Source organism: Neophocaena asiaeorientalis, unplaced genomic scaffold (assembly GCF_003031525.2).
Source record: "Neophocaena asiaeorientalis asiaeorientalis breed wild unplaced genomic scaffold, Neophocaena_asiaeorientalis_V1.1 scaffold43, whole genome shotgun sequence".
Taxonomy (NCBI): domain Eukaryota; kingdom Metazoa; phylum Chordata; class Mammalia; order Artiodactyla; family Phocoenidae; genus Neophocaena; species Neophocaena asiaeorientalis.
In genome coordinates, this window is record NW_020173674.1 from 6319085 (window position 1) to 6337909 (window position 18825).

Consider the following 18825-nt stretch of genomic DNA (forward strand, 5'->3'; position numbering starts at 1 on the left):
CCCCGGCTCTGCTCAGCTCCCGGAGGCCTCCCTGCCCGCCTGGTCTAAACTTTGGATATTTGATATCCTAAAGAAATTCCCGTCCCCCTCATAGCCACCCCTCCCTAACTGTTCACAGCACTCTCTCTGTGGCTTTGGTACTGCTGGGGCCCAGGAGCCTGGGCTCTGGAACAGGGTCCTGCCCGTGTCATTGGCCGCGGCAGACGACTTTCAGTGATGGACAGACTGAGTGCCTGGAAGGAGGCCGCACCCCCACGGGCCAGGCACTAATGCACGCTCTTACTTCCGCCTCACAGCAAGACCGGTGTGGCTATTTCACCTTTACTTTCACGGAGTGCAATGAGGCTTAGTAACTTGCCCAAGCGACAAAGATTCTTTGCTTGACCAAACTTTAGTCGGGCTCCTGCACCTCTTCCCGGGCCCACCTGTGCACTTCCTTGGAAAATCCAGTTCTTGCAAGAAGCCCCCGGCCCGCATTTCTGGTCACCCTGGATCTCTGATCAGGCTCCGCACCCTCCACCTTCCCTCAGGAGTGTCGCCAGCAAGGCTCCTGTCAGGTCCGTTTAGCCGGAATCACACCCCTCCTCACTCCCGACGTTCCTCCTGGTGATTTTCCATCCGCTGCCCCCACGCTGCTCCTGGACTGTAAACCCAGCTGCTCAAGGGTTTGGAGTCAAGTCCCATCCCTCTCTCACTGCAAAATCCCATCGAGGTGGTCCCGACACCTATGGCGACTGTTCCCAAGGTGGAGAAAGTCTCTCTTGCTTTAACAGGTGTCACTGAGTGATCTGTTCTTTAACACAAGCTAACACAGTGGACGTAACACAAACCGTGACTCAAATCCGGGTGTGTGTGACGCCCACGCCCACACTCCCGCTACCACACTGGGCAGTCCTACAACGAGACACATGCACAGCACTTCACAGGCTACCAAGGGCCTCTCTGCCTTTTGTCTCACTCGACCTTATACCTGTGAGGCAGACAGGACAGACGGGAGCCTGCATTTGCAGAGCTGTGTGATGACCTGCTTGGCCAGCGACCTAGCTCCACTGCTCTCGTTCCCTCCCCCCGCCACCTTCCAAGCTCAGTGTCACCGTCCAACACGCTGTGGCAGCAGGGAAATCAGTCGGGCTGCTGCCCCGATGGAGGGACGTGGCAGGAAAGACAGGAACCGACGACAGGCTTACCCCACGACGGCCAGGGCGCTGCTCATGGATGGGGAGGAAGGAGGGGTGGCCATGGCGTCTCGGCTCAGGCCTGAGCTGGAGGGCGGCGACGTGGAGGGCACAGTAAGGCTGACCACGGGTGAGTCATCACCATCGCCTGCCAGCGGGACAGACAGACACAGTTGGGCAGGGGAAGCCGTCCCGACTCTCTGGTGCCAGGGAGTCGAGGCGCCCCCGTCTCGGCTGCAGCCTGCTCCCCACTCTGCCCCGGCCACTGCCTCGCTCCGAGGTTCGAGCTCTGCCTTGGCCTGGGACCCCCTGAGTCTTCGCCCTCTGGCCTGTTTGAATAGGAAGGAGATGGCAAGGCACCACCCTCACCCTGTAGAGGCCAAGGGGCCCCAGGCTCACCTGTAGTGGAAGGAGAGTCTTCGACCAGACCCACCTTCACCACCTGGGAGGGAGAAGAGATGCCGCATTAGATCCTCCTACCAAAGCTGGATGTGCTCTGATCAGCTGGAAACAGCGGCCGCCACTGCACACTGTTGGATCGCAGGCTTTAAAACTCTTTGCCGATCCCGAGCAGACCGGATAGTTAAAGATATGTGAAAAAACCCAGTTGCAAACAATAAGTCAGGGGCACAGGAGACCTGCAGCTCTTCTCTGGGGATGCAGGCAAGGCCACCTGGAGGGTGGGAAGCACTTTCGTATCCTGATTTCATTTCTTCTAAGACCACTTGGGCAGGAGGCCGTCGTCTCATGTCAGAGAGAGGGGAGGACCGGGAGAAAGCCTCGGCAGACAGGAGCGGGGTGCGGCTGGGGCTTGGGGGGGCGCGTGTGCTGCACCAGGCCCAGCGAACAGCTGGAACACGCTGACATGCTGGGAGCAGGCCCCTCCTTTCCAGACTTCCTGGAATCTGGAGGAACACCGATGAGGAGGGGGTCCCCAGTACCGCCGCTCCCTCCCCGCAAGGCAGTGGTGTCCATTTCAGCTCCCCAGAGAATTTTAGATTTCTCTGAGAGAATTCTGGGAAGGACAGAAAGGGGCCCTCCAGTGGCCAGCAAAGGGCACAGCTAGAGACAGACCATGAAGGTCAGGGCTGGGGCCTGAGGTGACAGGTGAATCCCAGCACCCGGCAGAGGCACAGCAGGGCGGGGAGGTCATGGAAGCTGGGCCCCGGGGACGGCAGGGAGCAGGGGTCACACGGATCAGAGCACAATGCTGCCCTTCACTGAAATTTGTTCCCGATCCTCTACACATCCTGATTTTAATTCCCAGAAAGTAACACATCGTTACTCTGAACTTCTGGACACGACTCCTCTCCCCTCACTCCTCTGGCATTGCACGAGGCTGCCAGCTCCTTTGTTTGTTTGAATTTTTAATTTTTTCTATCCCTCTGTCTTGCTGTGAGGCTGGAGTAGGCAGTGACCCCCAGCTCCATGAAGATCCCACAGCTCCACAAAGATGTGGGTCAGACTGCCAGCCTCGGCTACAGGCCACGGCCCCGGGCCTCCAGCGGGGCTGTGGGAGCAGCCCCAGTGGCTAATGGGGACTGACTGGACCAGGCAGACAGGAGGCTTTACGGAGGATCTCCCCAGGATCAGGCCTCTCCCAAGATCTCTCGAGATGCCCAGGATCTGGGACGAACAGAGAACAGGGACAGTGGGAGCTGGGCCCCTCACCCGCACATGCCCCATCTCCCCTAGAAGCTGGGAGGATCCTCAGGGAGACTGTAGGAAAAGATACCAGCTGGTTTGGAAGAGAAACTCAATCGTCTTGCAAATGGAAATCAGAGTTCTCAGCCATGCGTCTGTGTCGTGCTTTGGCCCCGGGAGGGCATCGGCTCTGTCACCTCTGCGCTCCCTCTCTTGGTCGGTCTCTGCCTTGTGGCCTAGGCCTTTGTGCAGCAAAGGCTGGTACCACCTGACACCAAAGACACCCAAGAGGTTTTCCTTTTATGTTCAAGATCCGCTCGTGTAGAGACTCTGCCTTGACTAAGCAGGAGGAGGAAAGAGCCTCTTCCGCTTGGTGTCCACACGACTCTGAAGGCTACCGACTCCTCGGACTTCTACGAATATCATCTATCGTTATCCCTGAGGCAGCTTTCTTTTCCCTGGAGCCTGTAGAACCAATGCCCTGGACATCACTCCCTAGGCCACGGCACCAAGTTCAGCGCCTGGTGTAATAAACATGAGATACCCGTGGTGAGCTGGGGATGGCCCCTGATCGGGAAAGGACACTGAAAGGAACAGCTTGGTGCCTGTCCCAGCCTGGGGCTCCCTCACCTCGGCACTGCTGACACTCGGGGCTGGATCATTGTCTGTCGGGGGCCTGTCCTGTGTCCTGCAGGATGGTTAGCACGTCCCTGGGCTCCACCCATGAGATGCCGGTACCAACCCCGTCCCCAGCTGTGATGGCCAAACTTGTCTCCAGACCAGACACTGCCAGATGTCCCCTGGGGGCAAAATCGCCTCCGGATGGGAACCGCTGTCTAGATGAGTCCTCTGTGTGTGTGTGTGTGTGTGTGTGTGTGTGTGTGTGTGTGTGTGCGTGCATGCACACGTGTGCACGCGCAGGACAGGAAGGCCAGGAGAACGGGGGGGTGGGGTACGGAGAACAGGGGAGTTGTACTCACGCCAATGAAGGGGATAAACTTCTGATACGAGTCTTCATCAGGGCTGTTGGGAGAGACAGGAAAGCTTTACAGTTGGGGGGTGAGACGTCGTGGAGAGATGGGGACACAGCTTTCCATGTTTTACTGTGGCTTTAAGGGAGTCCAGACACTACGCAACATCTTCCCATGGCGCCTCAGGATGGCGCGAGGAGCCACCAAATGGAGGCAAAAGCTCCGATTCTGCACACTCTACCACTGCTCCCGTGTCTGTACTGAGGGGCGCCCACACGGGTGGGGAGGCCCAGGCAAGGAAGGGAACGCCTTGGGGGGAGGCAGCAAAAAACACTCTCATATCCTCTTGAGTTCTTACCAAGGGAAATAGGGTAGGGAGAAGGAAAGTATGAAAAAGCAAAGGAGACCTAAGATTTATCTAGCCCACCCAACCTGTTTTTAAGAAACCCCTCGGTCAACTTACAACTTGTGCCTGCAGGTCAGCATGGCTTCCGCCACGGGCAGCTGGTGCGTCACGCCTGCGCCGCTGACGTACTGCATCACCCGCCCGACCACGTCCAGGTGCTCTGCAGAGAAGCCAAGAGACAAACGCCAACATTTCAGCAGGTGAGCCCGAAAACCCTCTCCGAGAGCCCCCTTCCTGAGTCCCACCAAAAGACCCCAGGAGTTGAGGCAGAGAAAGGGCTCTAAAGACCCACTGGCTTGAACCTAACGAATCATGGAGCAAAGAGCCATCCTCCCATCCGATCTGCGTGCTGTCCTCCCCAGCCTGCCCCTCCCAGGCTCGGCTCGCCCCCCCCCCCCAGCCCCCGCCTCCGTCTCTGCTTGCAGCAACCTTGGAACCACTGCAGCAGCCTGCCCTCCCCATCCAGCCTCTGCCTGGCACTCCCTGCAAGGCCTGTGGGAGAACTGACCACCCCCCGGCCCCGCAGAGCCCAAGCTTGCGCGCCCATCCCTGCCACCTCTCCTCTGTCTTTCAGGAGCGTTATTCATATTCCCTGCCACCCTCACGGCCCTCGTTTCCAGCTGTGCAGAGCAAACGGCAGAGACTAAACACACCCAGAGTGGAAGGGCTGCGCTTAATGGGCCTCCTTTTAATAAGTACTGAAAAAAAACGAACACGCCACGGGGAGGAGAAGCAGCATGCCCCTTGCCCCGGCTCTCCGGAGATCAGGCCACATTCTGTCTTGGTCCCTCACGAGGGGCCGTTACCTGACACCGGGGGCTCTGAGCGGTTGAACAGATCTCTCCAGCCAGAATCAAGGAAGGTACTGCTATATCTACTGTCGACGGAGCCCAAGTACTTGGCCACCGGGTGAGAACCTGGGAGGTGGAAACCAGACAAGGAGAGCTGGTGAGGGGGTGAATGATGGCCCAGTGACAGTCTCCCTGCCCGTCACTTCCTGGGACCCAGCGCCACCACCCCGCTTCAGGAGTGGGCCCTGCTGAGCCTTTACCGAGGGGAATGATGAGAAAGCGCATGTAGCCCAGCCAGTCGGAGGTCTTGCTGGCCAGCGACTTGACGAAGAAGCGGAGGATGGAGCTCAGGTAGCTCTGGCCGCCCACCGCTGCCACCTTCACCGGCCTCGGCATGGAGGAGTTGCAGTTGCAGCTGGGAAGCAAGGGGAGAGGCATGGCCAGGTCAGGTGGGCCTGCGTCCTGCTCAGAGGAAGGCCCCAAGCTCAGACTTCACTTATCTCAACAGCCCACGGGAAAAAGCAAACCAATAAACAAAATAATACAGGGAGAGGCAATAAACCACAGCGCTTTTGCAAACAGAGAGAAACCCAGGATCAGAGAGGACCGGGAACTGTCTAGAAGGCAGGCAGAATTGGCTGAGGCTCACGGGGAGACAACTCAGCAGTGCCCTGGGGTTGGCAGTGGGCATGAGCCCAGACACCTGGGAACGCCCGCAGCTCTTTCCCACGGAGGGAAGGCCCCGTCTCTGGGTAGTCGGAGGGACAGGAGTAAAAGGTCTTGTAAAACCCTGGGCTCTCTCGGCCCGGCCTTCTTCGTCATAGGCTTAAGAAGAGGACGAGGCAACTCAAGGTGTGGCAGGGGGCCAGACGGGGAGGCAGGCAGGCAGGAAGGTGATATTTTCACCCCAACCCTCTGGGGCCAGCAGGGGCATCAGAACACCGCGGTCTGACGCTGCCCAACCAGGTACCAATTACGAATTCTTGGTCTGATAAGGCCAGGAGGTCCTCTCACTGCTTAGAAATCAGGGTGGGAGGATGAGGTCAGAGGGAACCCCAAAGGGCAGGAGAAGAGCCGAGCCCTTACTAGCGCTGGATACGGGTGAGCAGGGCGGACAGCACGGCCTGGACCTCCACCGTGGAGCACGTGCACACGACGGGCTTCCGCTGGTCCTGGAGCAGCTCTGCCACGTACTGTGTGGGGTGGGGGAGGGAAAGGAGCAGGGACACAGGTGAGGCCACGCAGCAGGGGCACTGCCTCCCCACAGGCCAAGAGGGCAGCGAGGCCCAGACCGAGCTGCAGGGCCCCATCCTCTGTCATTCAGATCACAGCTGGGCAAAGGTCAGGCTTCTGGCAGCCAGCAAGGAGAAGGTGGGGCCGGACCCCACGTAGATGGGCTCATACGGAAATGTGGGAAGACCTAGGGCACATTAGATTCTAACGCGGCCTCTGTCGCCCACATGCTAGGTGGCCCCGGGATCTAACCGGGTGGACGACGGGAGCGGGAGGGACAGGGGCTGCTGTTGCCCTGCCCCTGCCGAGCGGACTTTGTGGAAACCAGGGCACCTCTGGCGTCTCACAGCACTTGGTGCTCCTCGAGGCACCTCCCTTCCGGTATGCTGCCTGAGACGCAGGGCCAGGAAGGCGGGCATGACAGGTGATACCGCCGTGTTTTTAAAGCTGAGGAAACCGAGGTACGGAAAATTGGTGATTTAAGCCCCACAGGTGGGAAGACGACGGGACTGGGACTAGAGTCCAGAACTGTGGGCTAAGTTCGGGGCAGGGGGGCCTGAGAAAGGGGGGTGATTTCCTATTTCCCCACACCTTGCCTTTCAAATCTGTCTCTTGCTCCCCAGAATCTCTCCTCCACAGCCCTGCGACCTTCGATGCTTTACCTGGCCCTGCCAATCAGTGGTGCTCACAAGGATGACATTTTCTGGGAGGGCTGCATCCGACACCAGGATCTGATTCAGTTGGTCATATACCACCTTTCTCGGAATCTACAAGGACAAAAGCGTCTGTTGGGCAGTCCCCAGGGAGCTTGAGGGGAGGGCTGAGAATTCCTGGGGCAGGGGTGTTCAGAGAACAGCTACCAGGGACTTGTGCGGGAGACCCGGTATCCCACCGGCCAGAGCATAAGGGGAAGGAGGGGGATCAGGAACAAGCAAAGCGAGGCCTCAGAACACAGGTTGGTGCGCCAGGGGCACAGCTGGCCGTCCTGCCAGAGCAGGAAGGGCCCCGAAGGGTAATGAAGCAGGGCAGCAGGAGAGGAGGAGGAAGACAGCAAGCAGGCGCTCACAGGATGGAAAACGAGGGCAACGCCGGGGAGAGAACTAATGAGAGCAGCAAGGAGGCTGTGTGGGGAGCGCCCCCGGCACAGGGAACAAAGGTATTTCAGGAACAGTGATTAACAAGAAGGACAATACCTCACCCCAGGCACCGGGCTATTCTAGTCCCGGGTTCATTTTCAGCTATAAGAGCGTCAGCTCAGGAAGCCACATGGACACAAACTTCCCTTCCAATGATAGGTATCAGGGAAACGAACGGGCCTGCTGTTGACCTCAGGAGAGCAGGAGGTCTGTCGAGGGAAAATCCTTCCCCCGGAGACTGACCTTCAGAGGGAACAGGACTCCCGAGGGCCAGTTCCTTCTGTGCCTGCCCCAGCCACTCTTAGATCTTTCAATCAAAACATTTTTTTTTTGGCGGTACGCGGGCCTCTCACTGCTGCGGCGTCTCCCGCTGCGGAGCACAGGCTCCAGACGCGCAGGCTCAGCGGCCATGGCTCACGGGCCCAGCCGCTCCGCGGCATGTGGGATCTTCCCGGACCGGGGCACGAACCCGTGTCCCCTGCATCGGCAGGCGGACTCTCAACCACTGCGCCACCAGGGAAGCCCTCAATCAAAACATTTTAATACTGTTGACGTGCCAGCTTGAAACCACTCTAATTGGCCCACAGCAGCACTAAGGGTATCAGAGCTCAGAGCCGACGTCCCGTGAGAGCCGATGGCTGCTGTCCCTAGAACCACTGTCCCCGCACAGTCTCCACTAAGGTCTGATGGGGGCAGAACGAGCCAGAGTCTCCTGCTCCGTCCCCGGCTCCCCCCCAATTCCTCAGCAGCAGCAAATAACAAGCATGCTAGACTTCCCCCTTTACGTCTGTCTTCAAGACTTTATTCAGAGCCGTTCAAAGTACTCCCCGCTCCTCTTCACCCAACCGCCCAAGGAGACAACGGAACAGAGACCAAGGTCCAGGGGCGCCCGACAGGCCGGGGTACCTGCGTGCTGTGGCCCAGGTCTGGGGACCGCTCGCTGTCGGAGCTGTTGGTTCTCTCACTCAGGGGCTTGGAGAGCTGCCGCTCCTTCAGGGGAGTGCCCCTCTTCTGCCGGGGGGTGTGAACCCCATCCACTTTGCTGCCACAGACGTGGAAGGAGGCGGTTAAACAGCCCCCTGACACAGAGCCATGGCCTGCCCCCTCTTCCTGAGGCCCCTCCTGCTGGGCTTCCCTCGTTCTACCCGACGCTTTAGGAGCTTCTTCCAACCCTGAGTACCTGGGAGAGGCAGAGCCCTGGAGGTCCGTTTTACTGGACTTCATCGGGGTTTTGACTTTCTCTGGCACAACCAGACTTGCGCTCACGTCTCCAAACATGTCCTGGTCAGTGATTTCCTGCCACGGAGGAAAGGAAGCAGTGAGGGTTACTTCCCCTCGGTGACCACGGGAGCCTCGTGGTTCCTGCCAGGGCTCATGACTGTCACAAGAAAGTCAGTCCCTTGCTCTCTTTTCCGGGAAGCACAGGGTTCTACAACTCCTTCCCCACCTGACGAGGACACCGTGACTTTAATTTAGCTGGGTGTACCCACTGTACCGGGCACCATCTCCTGCTATTCAATCTGTACCCTACATTTATGAACTGACAGCCCACAAACCTGGGCTGATGATCTAGCTTCTCTAGGTGGGAAGGAGAGTGTTTCACTCAGGAAGTGACATGACTGGAACTTCATTTGAAAAATAAAAATTTATTTATTTATTTTTGGCTGCGTTGGGTCTTCGCTGCTGCGCGCGGGCTTTCCCTAGTTGCAGCGAGCGGGGGCTACACTTCGTTGCGGTGGGCGGGCTTCTCATTGCGGTGGCTTCTCTTGTTGCAGAGCACGGGCTCTAGCCGCGTGGGCTTCAGTAGTCGTGGCTCGTGGGCTCTAGAGCACAGGCGCAGTAGTTGTGGCACACGGGGCTTAGTTGCTCCGCGGCGTGTGGGATCTTCCCGGACCAGGGCTCGAACCTGTGTCCCTTGCACTGGCAGGAGGATTCTCAACCACGGCGCCACCAGGGAAGCCCCTGGAACTTCATTTTGAAACAACCGCTGTGCAGTATGGGCCAAAGTGGAAGATGGGTTACTGGGATTACGGGTGAACTACAGCAATGTTGGATCCAACCTAAGGCTTTGTCAGACACCAGACCCTTAATGCAGCATTATTTACCACAGGAAACATAAGCCTGAGACAATTCCTCCTCGGACTCCATTCAGCTAGCAGCTCCCACCGAAAGGCGGATGTACAGCACACCCCCAGATGGTATTCGGTCAAGTTCTCTGTTCCCTCCCATCTGCTGGGTCCGGCCTCCAGTCCCACCGGCTGAACTGTGGCAGAACCTGCGGGCCCAGCTCAGACGCCCTCCCCCCAGGTGAATGGCTCTGTCCTTCCCGGGCCCCACAGAGCCTCTGCGCCAGGTGTGCCCCGGCTGGCTTTCCTCCCGGAGGTGGATCCATGGTGTTCTCATTTTTGCACCTTCAGTGCTCAACACGTGTATGTGTGTGGAATTTCAACCTGTGTGTAATTAAATTGGGCACCCCAGCCGATCCATCCCATGCATCCCTGAGCAGCTCCAACATCTCTTAGCTGACTAGAGGAGCTGACTAGTAATCACTTGGAGACTTAATGCTGTGGGCTGTCTGGCCATTGTAAAAGCAACCTGGAGGAAGGGATGGTTTTTCGGGGGAAGATACTGGTCATCGTATCTGAGAAGTAAACGAGGGTGACAGATAGTGAGAAATTATCTAAATTAGCACTTGATCAGATCTAACTAAAGGGCAGAATGGGGACATTTCTAGTTTACTAGTTTGGGGAACAGCGTTATATTCCACAGGTAAGGATTCTGGGAGGAAGGGCACGCAGGACATTCACAAGTGCACAGAGTTAAGCCAAAGTTTCAGGGTGGTCATCAGGATCTTTTTGCCTTTGTTTCTAAAGGTACCAAAGACTACTTTAAACAGCTGAAACAGGAGCCCAAACCATACATACCAGAGTGTCTGTTTCAGTCAAGCTGTCATCTTGATTTTTAATCCAAGCAGATTTGACTTTTTCTAAAGCAGCCAATTCCATCTGCAAAAATTATAATAATTAGCCATCATCAATCCAAATAACCACCACTCTAACCTGTTTTCTAGGTCCCCTGGAAGCTTAAAATACTTTCACTTAATCTGAAGACCTCATAAAATCTTTGGGACTTTCATCTTACTAGGAGCATATTTTTGTGAAAACTGAGCTTCGGAAAAGTCAGTTATTTTGCGATCATTAAATTAATAACACAGCGAGATGCGGAACCCAGAAATTCTGACTCTCACAAGATGTCACCAGGAAAGAGAAGCTCAACGTTCAGGTGGCATGGCTGTGGGATCTGTCAGTCTTAACCCTGGGTTCGGTAAACACCCTGGCCCAGGAGGGGCACACAGGGCCTATTCTGCTGTCAGAGTTGCTCAGAAGAAAGGGGAATCTCAGAGTTCACGTCTTTGATTTCGAGACTAAAGACATCCACGGTAGCCAAATGCTTTTTGCTTGGTAGAAACATCTGGAAAACCCTCAAACAGAATATACGAAGCCATTTAGGTGTGAAATAATTCTCCCTTTGACCCCAACTTTTATCAGCATTTCTCATAAATATTAAAAATGTACTTTGCAAATACAGATACATAACTGGATTTTCCACACTTGCTAATGCTGCTTCTGGCTGTGCAGACACCAATGTCAAAATCATAAGCAGTTGCGGGTTGTGGATCTTAGCTATGGGGAAGGTCCTGGCCTCAGTGGGTCTCTGGTTCTTGTGGGGAACCAGGGAATCAGAAAGGATCAAGGATATCCCACCTCCTCCCAATGACCCAAAGCCTCTTCTCTGAGTAAATAACAGAGTACAGAGAAATGGCCTAATAAGCTCAAGGGGCCACTCAGCAAACCAATGAACAAGGACCACAAAAGTAGGCCCACACCATACGCTAAACCAGCGTTTCTCCACGTGGGCACCGCCGACATCTGGGGCGGGTCTTTCTTTGCTCAGGGGCATCGTGTGCAGGATTTGAGCTGCATCCCTGCCTCCACCCACTAGATGCCAGGAGCAGCCCCTTATCCCCTATCACCCCTGCTGTGAGAACCCAAAATGTCTCTAGTCCTCGCCAAATGTCCCTTGGGAGGCACAATCACCCTTGGTTGAGGACCACTGCTCTGAGCCGTCTGCAAAACTAACCTAACACACTTTATCCAGACCCTGTGACCCCCGAGGGGGAGACGGTTTGCTCAGAGCCACGCACAGCAGGTTGCCTCCGGATTGCACTGCTAGCTCATTTACACATTGTCTGTATGAATAACCGATGATAACAGAGTCCACGCTCCCAGAGAACTCTTCATCAGACTTAAGACTGAAGATGGTTTCACTCAATTTGGGACCTCAGCATGACAAGTGAATTAAACACGTTTTAAAGAGAAGGAACCGGGGCGATAACACCGTCCTACTGGAAGGCTCTCAGGCAGCAGCCCTGTGGTCGGCCCTCCGAGAGGAGGGCAGTGCTTCACGGCACAGCGCTGTGCCAAGATGTGCCGAGCCCTCTAAGGTGGACTCGGGGTGGGGCACCTGCGGGCTGTGCACTGACTCTTCTGCATGTTTCAGTCAGCCCCACCGGGAGCAAACTCCCGATTCTCCCAGTTCTTCTCCCTGCTTCTATAAATATTTTAGGCTCTTCTCACCCCAGCAGCGCAGTAGCTCTGTTGCCTAACTGAGTGGCTCTGCGGCAGGTGTGGCGGTGCAAGGCGCTGTGCCTGGGGGCGACGCTGGCTGCTGCTGCAGGGGGTGCACGTGCTTGTGTGTGTGTGCGTGCGCACGCGCGTGTGCGCGCACGTGGAGGGGGCAGAGCGCGGTGGCACTTTAGGCTCTCAATTTTACCAAGTACTGGTCTCTAGCACCATTAGTTACAGTGCTGTGGAATTAGCAACTTTTAGCAGCAGGCAGTCCTGGCAGAAAGTCTCCATCTCTTGGCCGCCCCAACTGAAGCGCTGTCGGGGCCTACTGTTATCTGCTCCAAGAACAAAATTATGTTGCTACTGTGTGCTCAAGTCTTGGGAAAACTCAACAGCTGTAATAATTTGTATCAGCAGAAATTCCTTCTGGTTCTAGTGATAAAACTGAATCCTCTGAAATTTGGGGAACAAAAAGGAAGGTTAAGAAAAATAAATGACTAACAAGGCTGGGAAATCAGGGAAGAGAGGACAAGAGCTGGGCAGTATGTGCACGCCTGCCTATGGATGCACCATCCCCGTATGTTTTCCCTAATACGTTTAGAAGTTCTCTGTGTAAGAGCACAGCCTCGCTCTGTAGTTTCCAAAGTGTCTTTCATACTAAAGGATTCCAAAGTTCCACACCCACATCAAGACATATGGGGCTCTTCAAAATAGAAATATCACAGAGAACCAGCAAAGTCTGAAATCTGGCCCAGGGAACCAGAATTTGAAGAACTCACTAAAAAGACATCTAGATTCTATCAATTTCAGGAGTCCAGAACTGGAACGGCTCTCAGGGTCTGTAATAACAATGGCAAAGCAGCTTCCATTTACTAATGCTCCCCATGCCATAAATCAATCCAACCATCAATCAAGCGCCATGCTGGAGGCTTTAGCTGCATTTTCGCACTGGATCTTCACACTGCCTTGTAAGGCGTGTCCTTTTTACATGCAATTTGTAGATGAGGACACGAAGTCTGGGTAACTGCCCAGATCACACAGTCAGTGGAGTGATGGAGCCAAGATTCAAACCCAGAAGTCTGACTCCAGAGCATGTGCTCTCAAACCAGCCCTACCCTGCCCCAAAGAAATGTCTGGCCTGAACAGGGATCCTTAGGCCATCACACTGTAAAGACTGATACTCCATTGACTTTTGAGCTAACTGGGCTCCTGGGCCAACTCCTTTACTTCACAAATAAGGCACTTGAGGCCCAGAGCATCAAGGTGATTTTTCTCTTTAAATTTTGTAAGCCATGCAGCTGAGACTAAATGTAGAACCTACAAATTCTATCGACCCAGAAACAGCTTCATTAGTAGAGAGTAGTTTCTCTTACTGATTTAGTAATGACGATCCCTAAAATTTATTGGGCGGTCACCACATGTTAGGTGTCACGCTTAGCATTTCTGGGGTATTAATCTCATTTAAAATCTGATTGCATTGTGTTACAGTAGGGCCCTTGTTCTGCATTCCTAGGACACCGTAAGACAGTCCTCCCCTGGCCAGGTCCCAGGTTTCTCTCTAGAAGAGTCATCCCTTGTATTTATACTTGCTATGGAATCTGGCTCCAGGGACCAATGATCTGTCCACATGGACAGTGATGCTTCAGCAGGGCCATCCAGCAGCCCCCTGTGAGAACGAGCAGCCCCAAGCCACATCCTGAGCAGAACGAGTCAGGTAAGGCCTCCTCAGCCCCATATCATATGAACCTGGGCTGGAAGGGCTGAGAGTGCCCGGTCTGCAAGTGGCGGGCCTGAGGTTTCTCGGTGGAGGGATTCTCGGCGGGGGCTGCCATTTCCCATCCCACATTTACTCGCTAAGGCCACGTGGTGCCGCTGTTCTAGGGCCGGATCACCCTGCGGCGCCTTCAGCAGGGAGAGGGATTACGTGGACGACAGCGCCACCTGGTGGCAGCAGGCAGTCCATGAGCTGACGGTCCGCAGACACCTGGGACCGGCGGCAGGCAGCCCTTCCATAGACAGCGCTTTTCAGGGGATGGAGAGCCTCACAGGCCTCAGGTCGTTTCCTCACAATTAATACCTACGCGCAGGGTGAGTTTTATATTCCCTCTGTTAAAGCGGCAAGAGCAGAAGGACTTAAAGGATTCAGTTTTTTTGATCTACAGAGAAGACACTGGGCTTTCAAAGCAAACCGAAAACCACAAAAATCAGACACGTCATCCTGCCTTTGGTCATAAACAAGGGGGAGGGCAGCTTCCTAGGGCCCGAGGCGGGTACAGCATCAACCCGGGCCTCTGCCCCTGATCCACTGCTGGGGAGAGCCTTCCCAAAGAGGGACAGAGCGTGGTCCTGGGGTGATGCGGGGCTCTGGGGTGCTGCAGTAGACAGCTCCTTTTCCCTCTGGCTCGCCAGGCAAAATGGAAACCAGCCCACCGAGTTCTAAATTCTTCGAGGGCACTGCTCACTTTCTGAATCAAGCCCATGTAATTTCTCCTGAACAGGCCTTGGGGCCTTCCTGCCCCTTTGCATCCACCCTCTCCCCAGCCTGGATGCAGAATCACCACCACTGGCTGGGTGCCACACTCCCAGCTACCGCATGACAGGCGTCAAGGGAGAGGTCTTGAGGCACTGCGTGTTCCGGGAGGGAAGGCGCCAGGTCATGGCGGGAACAGACCATAAAGAACACCCGCCTGGCCACAGCAATATCGTCAGAGCACTAAGAGCCCAGCAGGACTGAGATGACAACTGAGGCTGAAACAAGATGAGATGGCCCGTAGGTCCCAAATGAGCCAGGAGCACAGGGCCCAGTGTTAAGCCCTGACTCTCCCCTGGTCCCACTCCCACACCCCACAGCCATTGGTCTTGCTCACAGGGCTGGTGGTGTCTTTGCCGAGGCTGCCCTTGCTGTTGAGGCTGCCAATCTCCGTCTGTGAGCTGGACTGCGACATCCCCTCAAAGAAGGGCCTGTGGCAAAGAAGCACAGCCAGGGTCAGTGGCCGCCAGGGCCCAGAGCAGCAGCTCACGGACAGCCGGGCAGGGCTGGTGTTCAAGAAAGATCGACAACCCGGGTTTCGAGGATGCCAGCGAGGAAGGACACAGCAGAGGCTGGACCAGTAGGGACCTGGACCGAAGGACTTCAGGAGAGTCCTATCGGGGCTTTTGTCGGTTAGAGGCTAAAGCAGCGAGCTTTATCCAGACGGCAGGCAGTTCAGAAGGGGTGAGGAACCGAGATTCCCGGGTAATGGTTGGGGCGGGGGTGAGGGAGGGGAGTCTAGGAGATTGCCACGGCCTAGAGAGACAGTGTGACAGAGAGGGTGCGGGCCTCACTTGAGCTTGGGCTTTGGCGTGCTAAGGATGCTCTCTGTCTCCTCCATCTCGGGACCACTGTCGCTGGGATTGTACATCTCCAGACTGTCATACAGCTCGTCCAAGTCTTCTTCCACTTCTCGTATCTGTTCTCGGGATACGTGTTCCAGCCCAAAGCCCACCTGTGGGAGAAAACAAAACCTTGGAGTCCGGGGCTACCCCTATTAACAACATGGCAGACGGGAATCTCCTTCCTCCTGGGCAGGCCCCACTGGCTTCCCTACCCAGTCCCCTTAAGGGACGTGCCATAGTTCCACGCTCATCAGGGTGGTCTTGGTGTGCTTTCTGTGATTTGATCCTGAGAGCAGGGATGTGGTGAGGCCACCGTCCCCACTCAGAGCCTCCCTAGTGCTCCCCACTAGTGCCCGGCGTCAGGAAGAAGAGTGGGGCTCAGACGGTACTTCTCCCGAGGAACTGGCGCAGGGAAACCCAGACGCCTGGGGCCCTGGCGGGCTCATGCTGGCCTCCTCTAGAGCCCGCAGGGGACAAATCTCCATCCCTGTCTCAGTCCACTGAGAAGAGAGCCCATGAAAACTGGCTCTAGGCCTGCGAGCCCAGGGAATGCACTGCTTCTCTTAGCGGCCAGTCCCTGACGCCATGGAGGAGGCCCCCACCTCACAGGCTGCTACTCACGATGTTCCCCTCGGGGCAGGAGGGAAACCTGAACGATAGCAACTGGATCTGTGCTGGACACCCCACACCCGAAAGCTGGGCAGAAGCATGTGCCCCTGCTTCGAATACCATGGAACCTTGGGTGCTACATGTAAATCTTTCCTTCTCTTTTCAAGTAGCGGAAAGCCCTCCTTTAGCTACCCCCTCACGTGGGGTTCCTGGAATCTTGACTCCAGATTGTGCCCGAGGAAGGAGGGTGAAACTCTGGGAATTCTACTCACCATCCAGCTCGGGAGTAAGGGGTCGTACCTCGTCTGAAACTTTAAACCGCTTCAGGAGGGCCACAAACTTCTGTTTGATGTTAGGTTGCTGTAGGGACAAAGCCACAGTAGTCCTCAGCCAGCAGCCCAGTCGGCAGAGTGATCGAGGGCCGGCTTTGGTGAAGAACCGGGGCCACGCCCCCAGCCCAGTAACTGCCCACGGTCACCTCCCACTCATCCCTTTCTCTAGAACTTCAGAACCACGGTGAGAGCCACCTGTATACACACAGGTTCCTCAAACTCGAGGTTTCCAAAACAGAGCTCACCCTCTGCGCTGTGCATTCCCCCTCCTGGTTACCCAGGCACCGAGGAGTCACCGAATCTGAACCCGGAGTCTCCCCCGACCCTCAGCCCAGGGGTGCTGACTCCTACCCTCTTGTTCACCCGAAACCGCACTGCTTCCGTCCGGCCTCCTTCCTCGCCCCTCTCTGGGGCCACCAACCACCCTCAACTAGCTCCTCCCACCCCACTTCCAGTCTCATTCCCTCCAGAGTCCACTGCGACTGTTCCACATGCAGATCTCACCTCGTCACTCCCCAGATGAAAGGCCTTCACTGGCCCCAGAGCCTCAAGAACTTCGGTGTCACCCTGTGTCTGCTGAGGGCTGGCTCTGCCTGACCCTGGCCTCACCCACCACCCAACTCCTCACACCCCGCTTAGGTGGGAACTAACTGCTTACGACTTGGCACCCCTCTGGGCCATTTACATGGTAACTTCTGCCTTGACTAAACATGTCCCCAGATCTACTTGGCGAAGTTCTATTTACTCTTAGAAAACCCATCTCCTGGCATCTTGCCCGCGAAGCTGTCCTGCTCAGAGCCGGTCACTTTCCCCTTAGGGCCATCGCTGCCCCTGACGCAGAGCTCGTCTGGCGCCTGCCCTACGGGGTTACGGTCACTTGTGTAGATGTGTCTGTGTCACTGGACACTGTGAGCTCCCTGACGGCACGGACCGGGCCTTCTTTATCTCTACGTGTCCAACCCAAGGCACGGCGACTAGCTTGTGGCCCTCAGCACCTCCTGACCGGATGACAGACTCACTGCCTGGGGATGGGGGAGACTAACTTGTGGGTGAGACTGAGCTGGGCCTTCAAGAAAGGGCGGGGCTCCCCAAGGTGGAAGGGCACCCACAGCAGAGGAGGAGCGAGAGCCGCAGCGACCGAGACGCAGAAGACGGTTCAGAGAACGCCGAGTCAATTAACATGTCTAGGACAAAGTGCTCTTGGTGGGGAGAGAAGGATTCGTGTACGCGGGAGGCAGGAGTGAAAGGACAATTACTCTGGAAGTCTGATTGGAAAGTGCCTGCGGTTAACACAAAAAATAAAAACACCTTTCGGGGAGTGGGTGTCAAAGGAGCACTGAGCTCTGGTCGTATAACCGGTGAAGCTACGGAGGCGACCACAGGAAGAGGCGATTTATATCGCTCCAGGGGGCACCTTTGGGAAGAAAACGGGGCCTCTTTGTGGTTACAGCACAGGAAAAAGAAACACTTAGCAGGAGGAGCCACAACAGAGAGTGACCTCCAGCCTCTGCCATCGTCAGAGCACAGGGTGGGCTGGAGGCCAGGATGGGCCTTACCCGGCCTAGGAGCGCCTATCGAGGATTAGAAGCCTGAGGACGATGAAACAGTTCCAACGCGCTCTAGTCGTCATCCGGTGGGGGGATCAAGGCCTCAGCCTTGAGGATTTATTATACATTGAAGCCCAGGGATACCCAAGGACGCCTGGAGAGAGGACAGCGTGTTTCACGGTGGACCAGGCTCAGATAACGACATGTTCGGAAGGTCTGGCCTCCACTTATTTCACTCCTGAAGGTGACGGGAATCTCTGCTCTTGGGGTCCCTGGGCTGCTCTGTGCTAGGGAGAATCAGGATGCCTCTGGGGACAAATGACACTGTGAACTTCTCTTCCAAAAAGCTCCTGGCACTTTTGACTCCCCCGAACTCTGGCACGGGAACCCCAGAAGAGGTCAAAGTTAACCTAGAAATTCGGGTATTAAGCATCTCATTTCACCAAAAGTAGTGACTCCTGAGGAGATCGCGTGCAGGAGATACAATCTAAAGGCCTCTGGTCTCTACGGTTCTGGATCCATTAAGGCAGGCGCTGTATCGAGCCCACAGTTCCAAGCACTAGCCTACTAGTTCTGGGTTAGTTCAACAAATGATTCCAAATGGAGATGCTCCTAGAGAGGACTGGACTTATCTGTGTGGTGGACAGTACGAAACCTGAAGTAATCACCTGGAGAAGGGAGGGAGGGTGTCTGAGGGGTTCTGCTCCCCAAGGAAGCATCTGTTCCAAAGTCTGCAACAAGGTTTCTCAACCTTTCTTCTATCCTAAGATAACCTGAAGAATATAACACGCTCCTATCAGGAACGCTGGTTCTCTGCAACAGTGATGCTTAATTAGCTGGCGGTGGAGGTGGAGGTACCAAGGGGTGTATCACAAGCCTTGAGGGCGTGGCCCTGTGCAGATGTTAAAAAGTTCCCAGGAAGTCTGAATACACCACTCCCATCCTACCCCCAGATTGCAAATCTCTGCTAAAACATTC

General features: G+C 55.7%; 1 protein-coding gene across 1 annotated transcript in view; it reads right to left on the reverse strand.

Moving 5' to 3' along the window:
- PACS1 (phosphofurin acidic cluster sorting protein 1) overlaps positions 1–18825 on the reverse strand; it is a 136070-nt gene that overhangs the window by 3092 nt on the left and 114153 nt on the right. Inside the window, exons 8-21 of the mRNA XM_024748683.1 lie at positions 16269–16328; positions 15309–15469; positions 14852–14945; positions 10281–10361; positions 8537–8652; positions 8263–8398; positions 6883–6987; positions 6074–6180; positions 5248–5402; positions 5003–5113; positions 4254–4356; positions 3800–3842; positions 1575–1617; positions 1188–1323 (exon numbers count right to left, since the gene is read on the reverse strand). Of these exons, the coding sequence (XP_024604451.1) occupies positions 1188–1323; positions 1575–1617; positions 3800–3842; positions 4254–4356; positions 5003–5113; positions 5248–5402; positions 6074–6180; positions 6883–6987; positions 8263–8398; positions 8537–8652; positions 10281–10361; positions 14852–14945; positions 15309–15469; positions 16269–16328 (1451 nt within the window). The remainder of the gene's footprint in view (positions 1–1187; positions 1324–1574; positions 1618–3799; positions 3843–4253; positions 4357–5002; positions 5114–5247; positions 5403–6073; positions 6181–6882; positions 6988–8262; positions 8399–8536; positions 8653–10280; positions 10362–14851; positions 14946–15308; positions 15470–16268; positions 16329–18825) is intronic.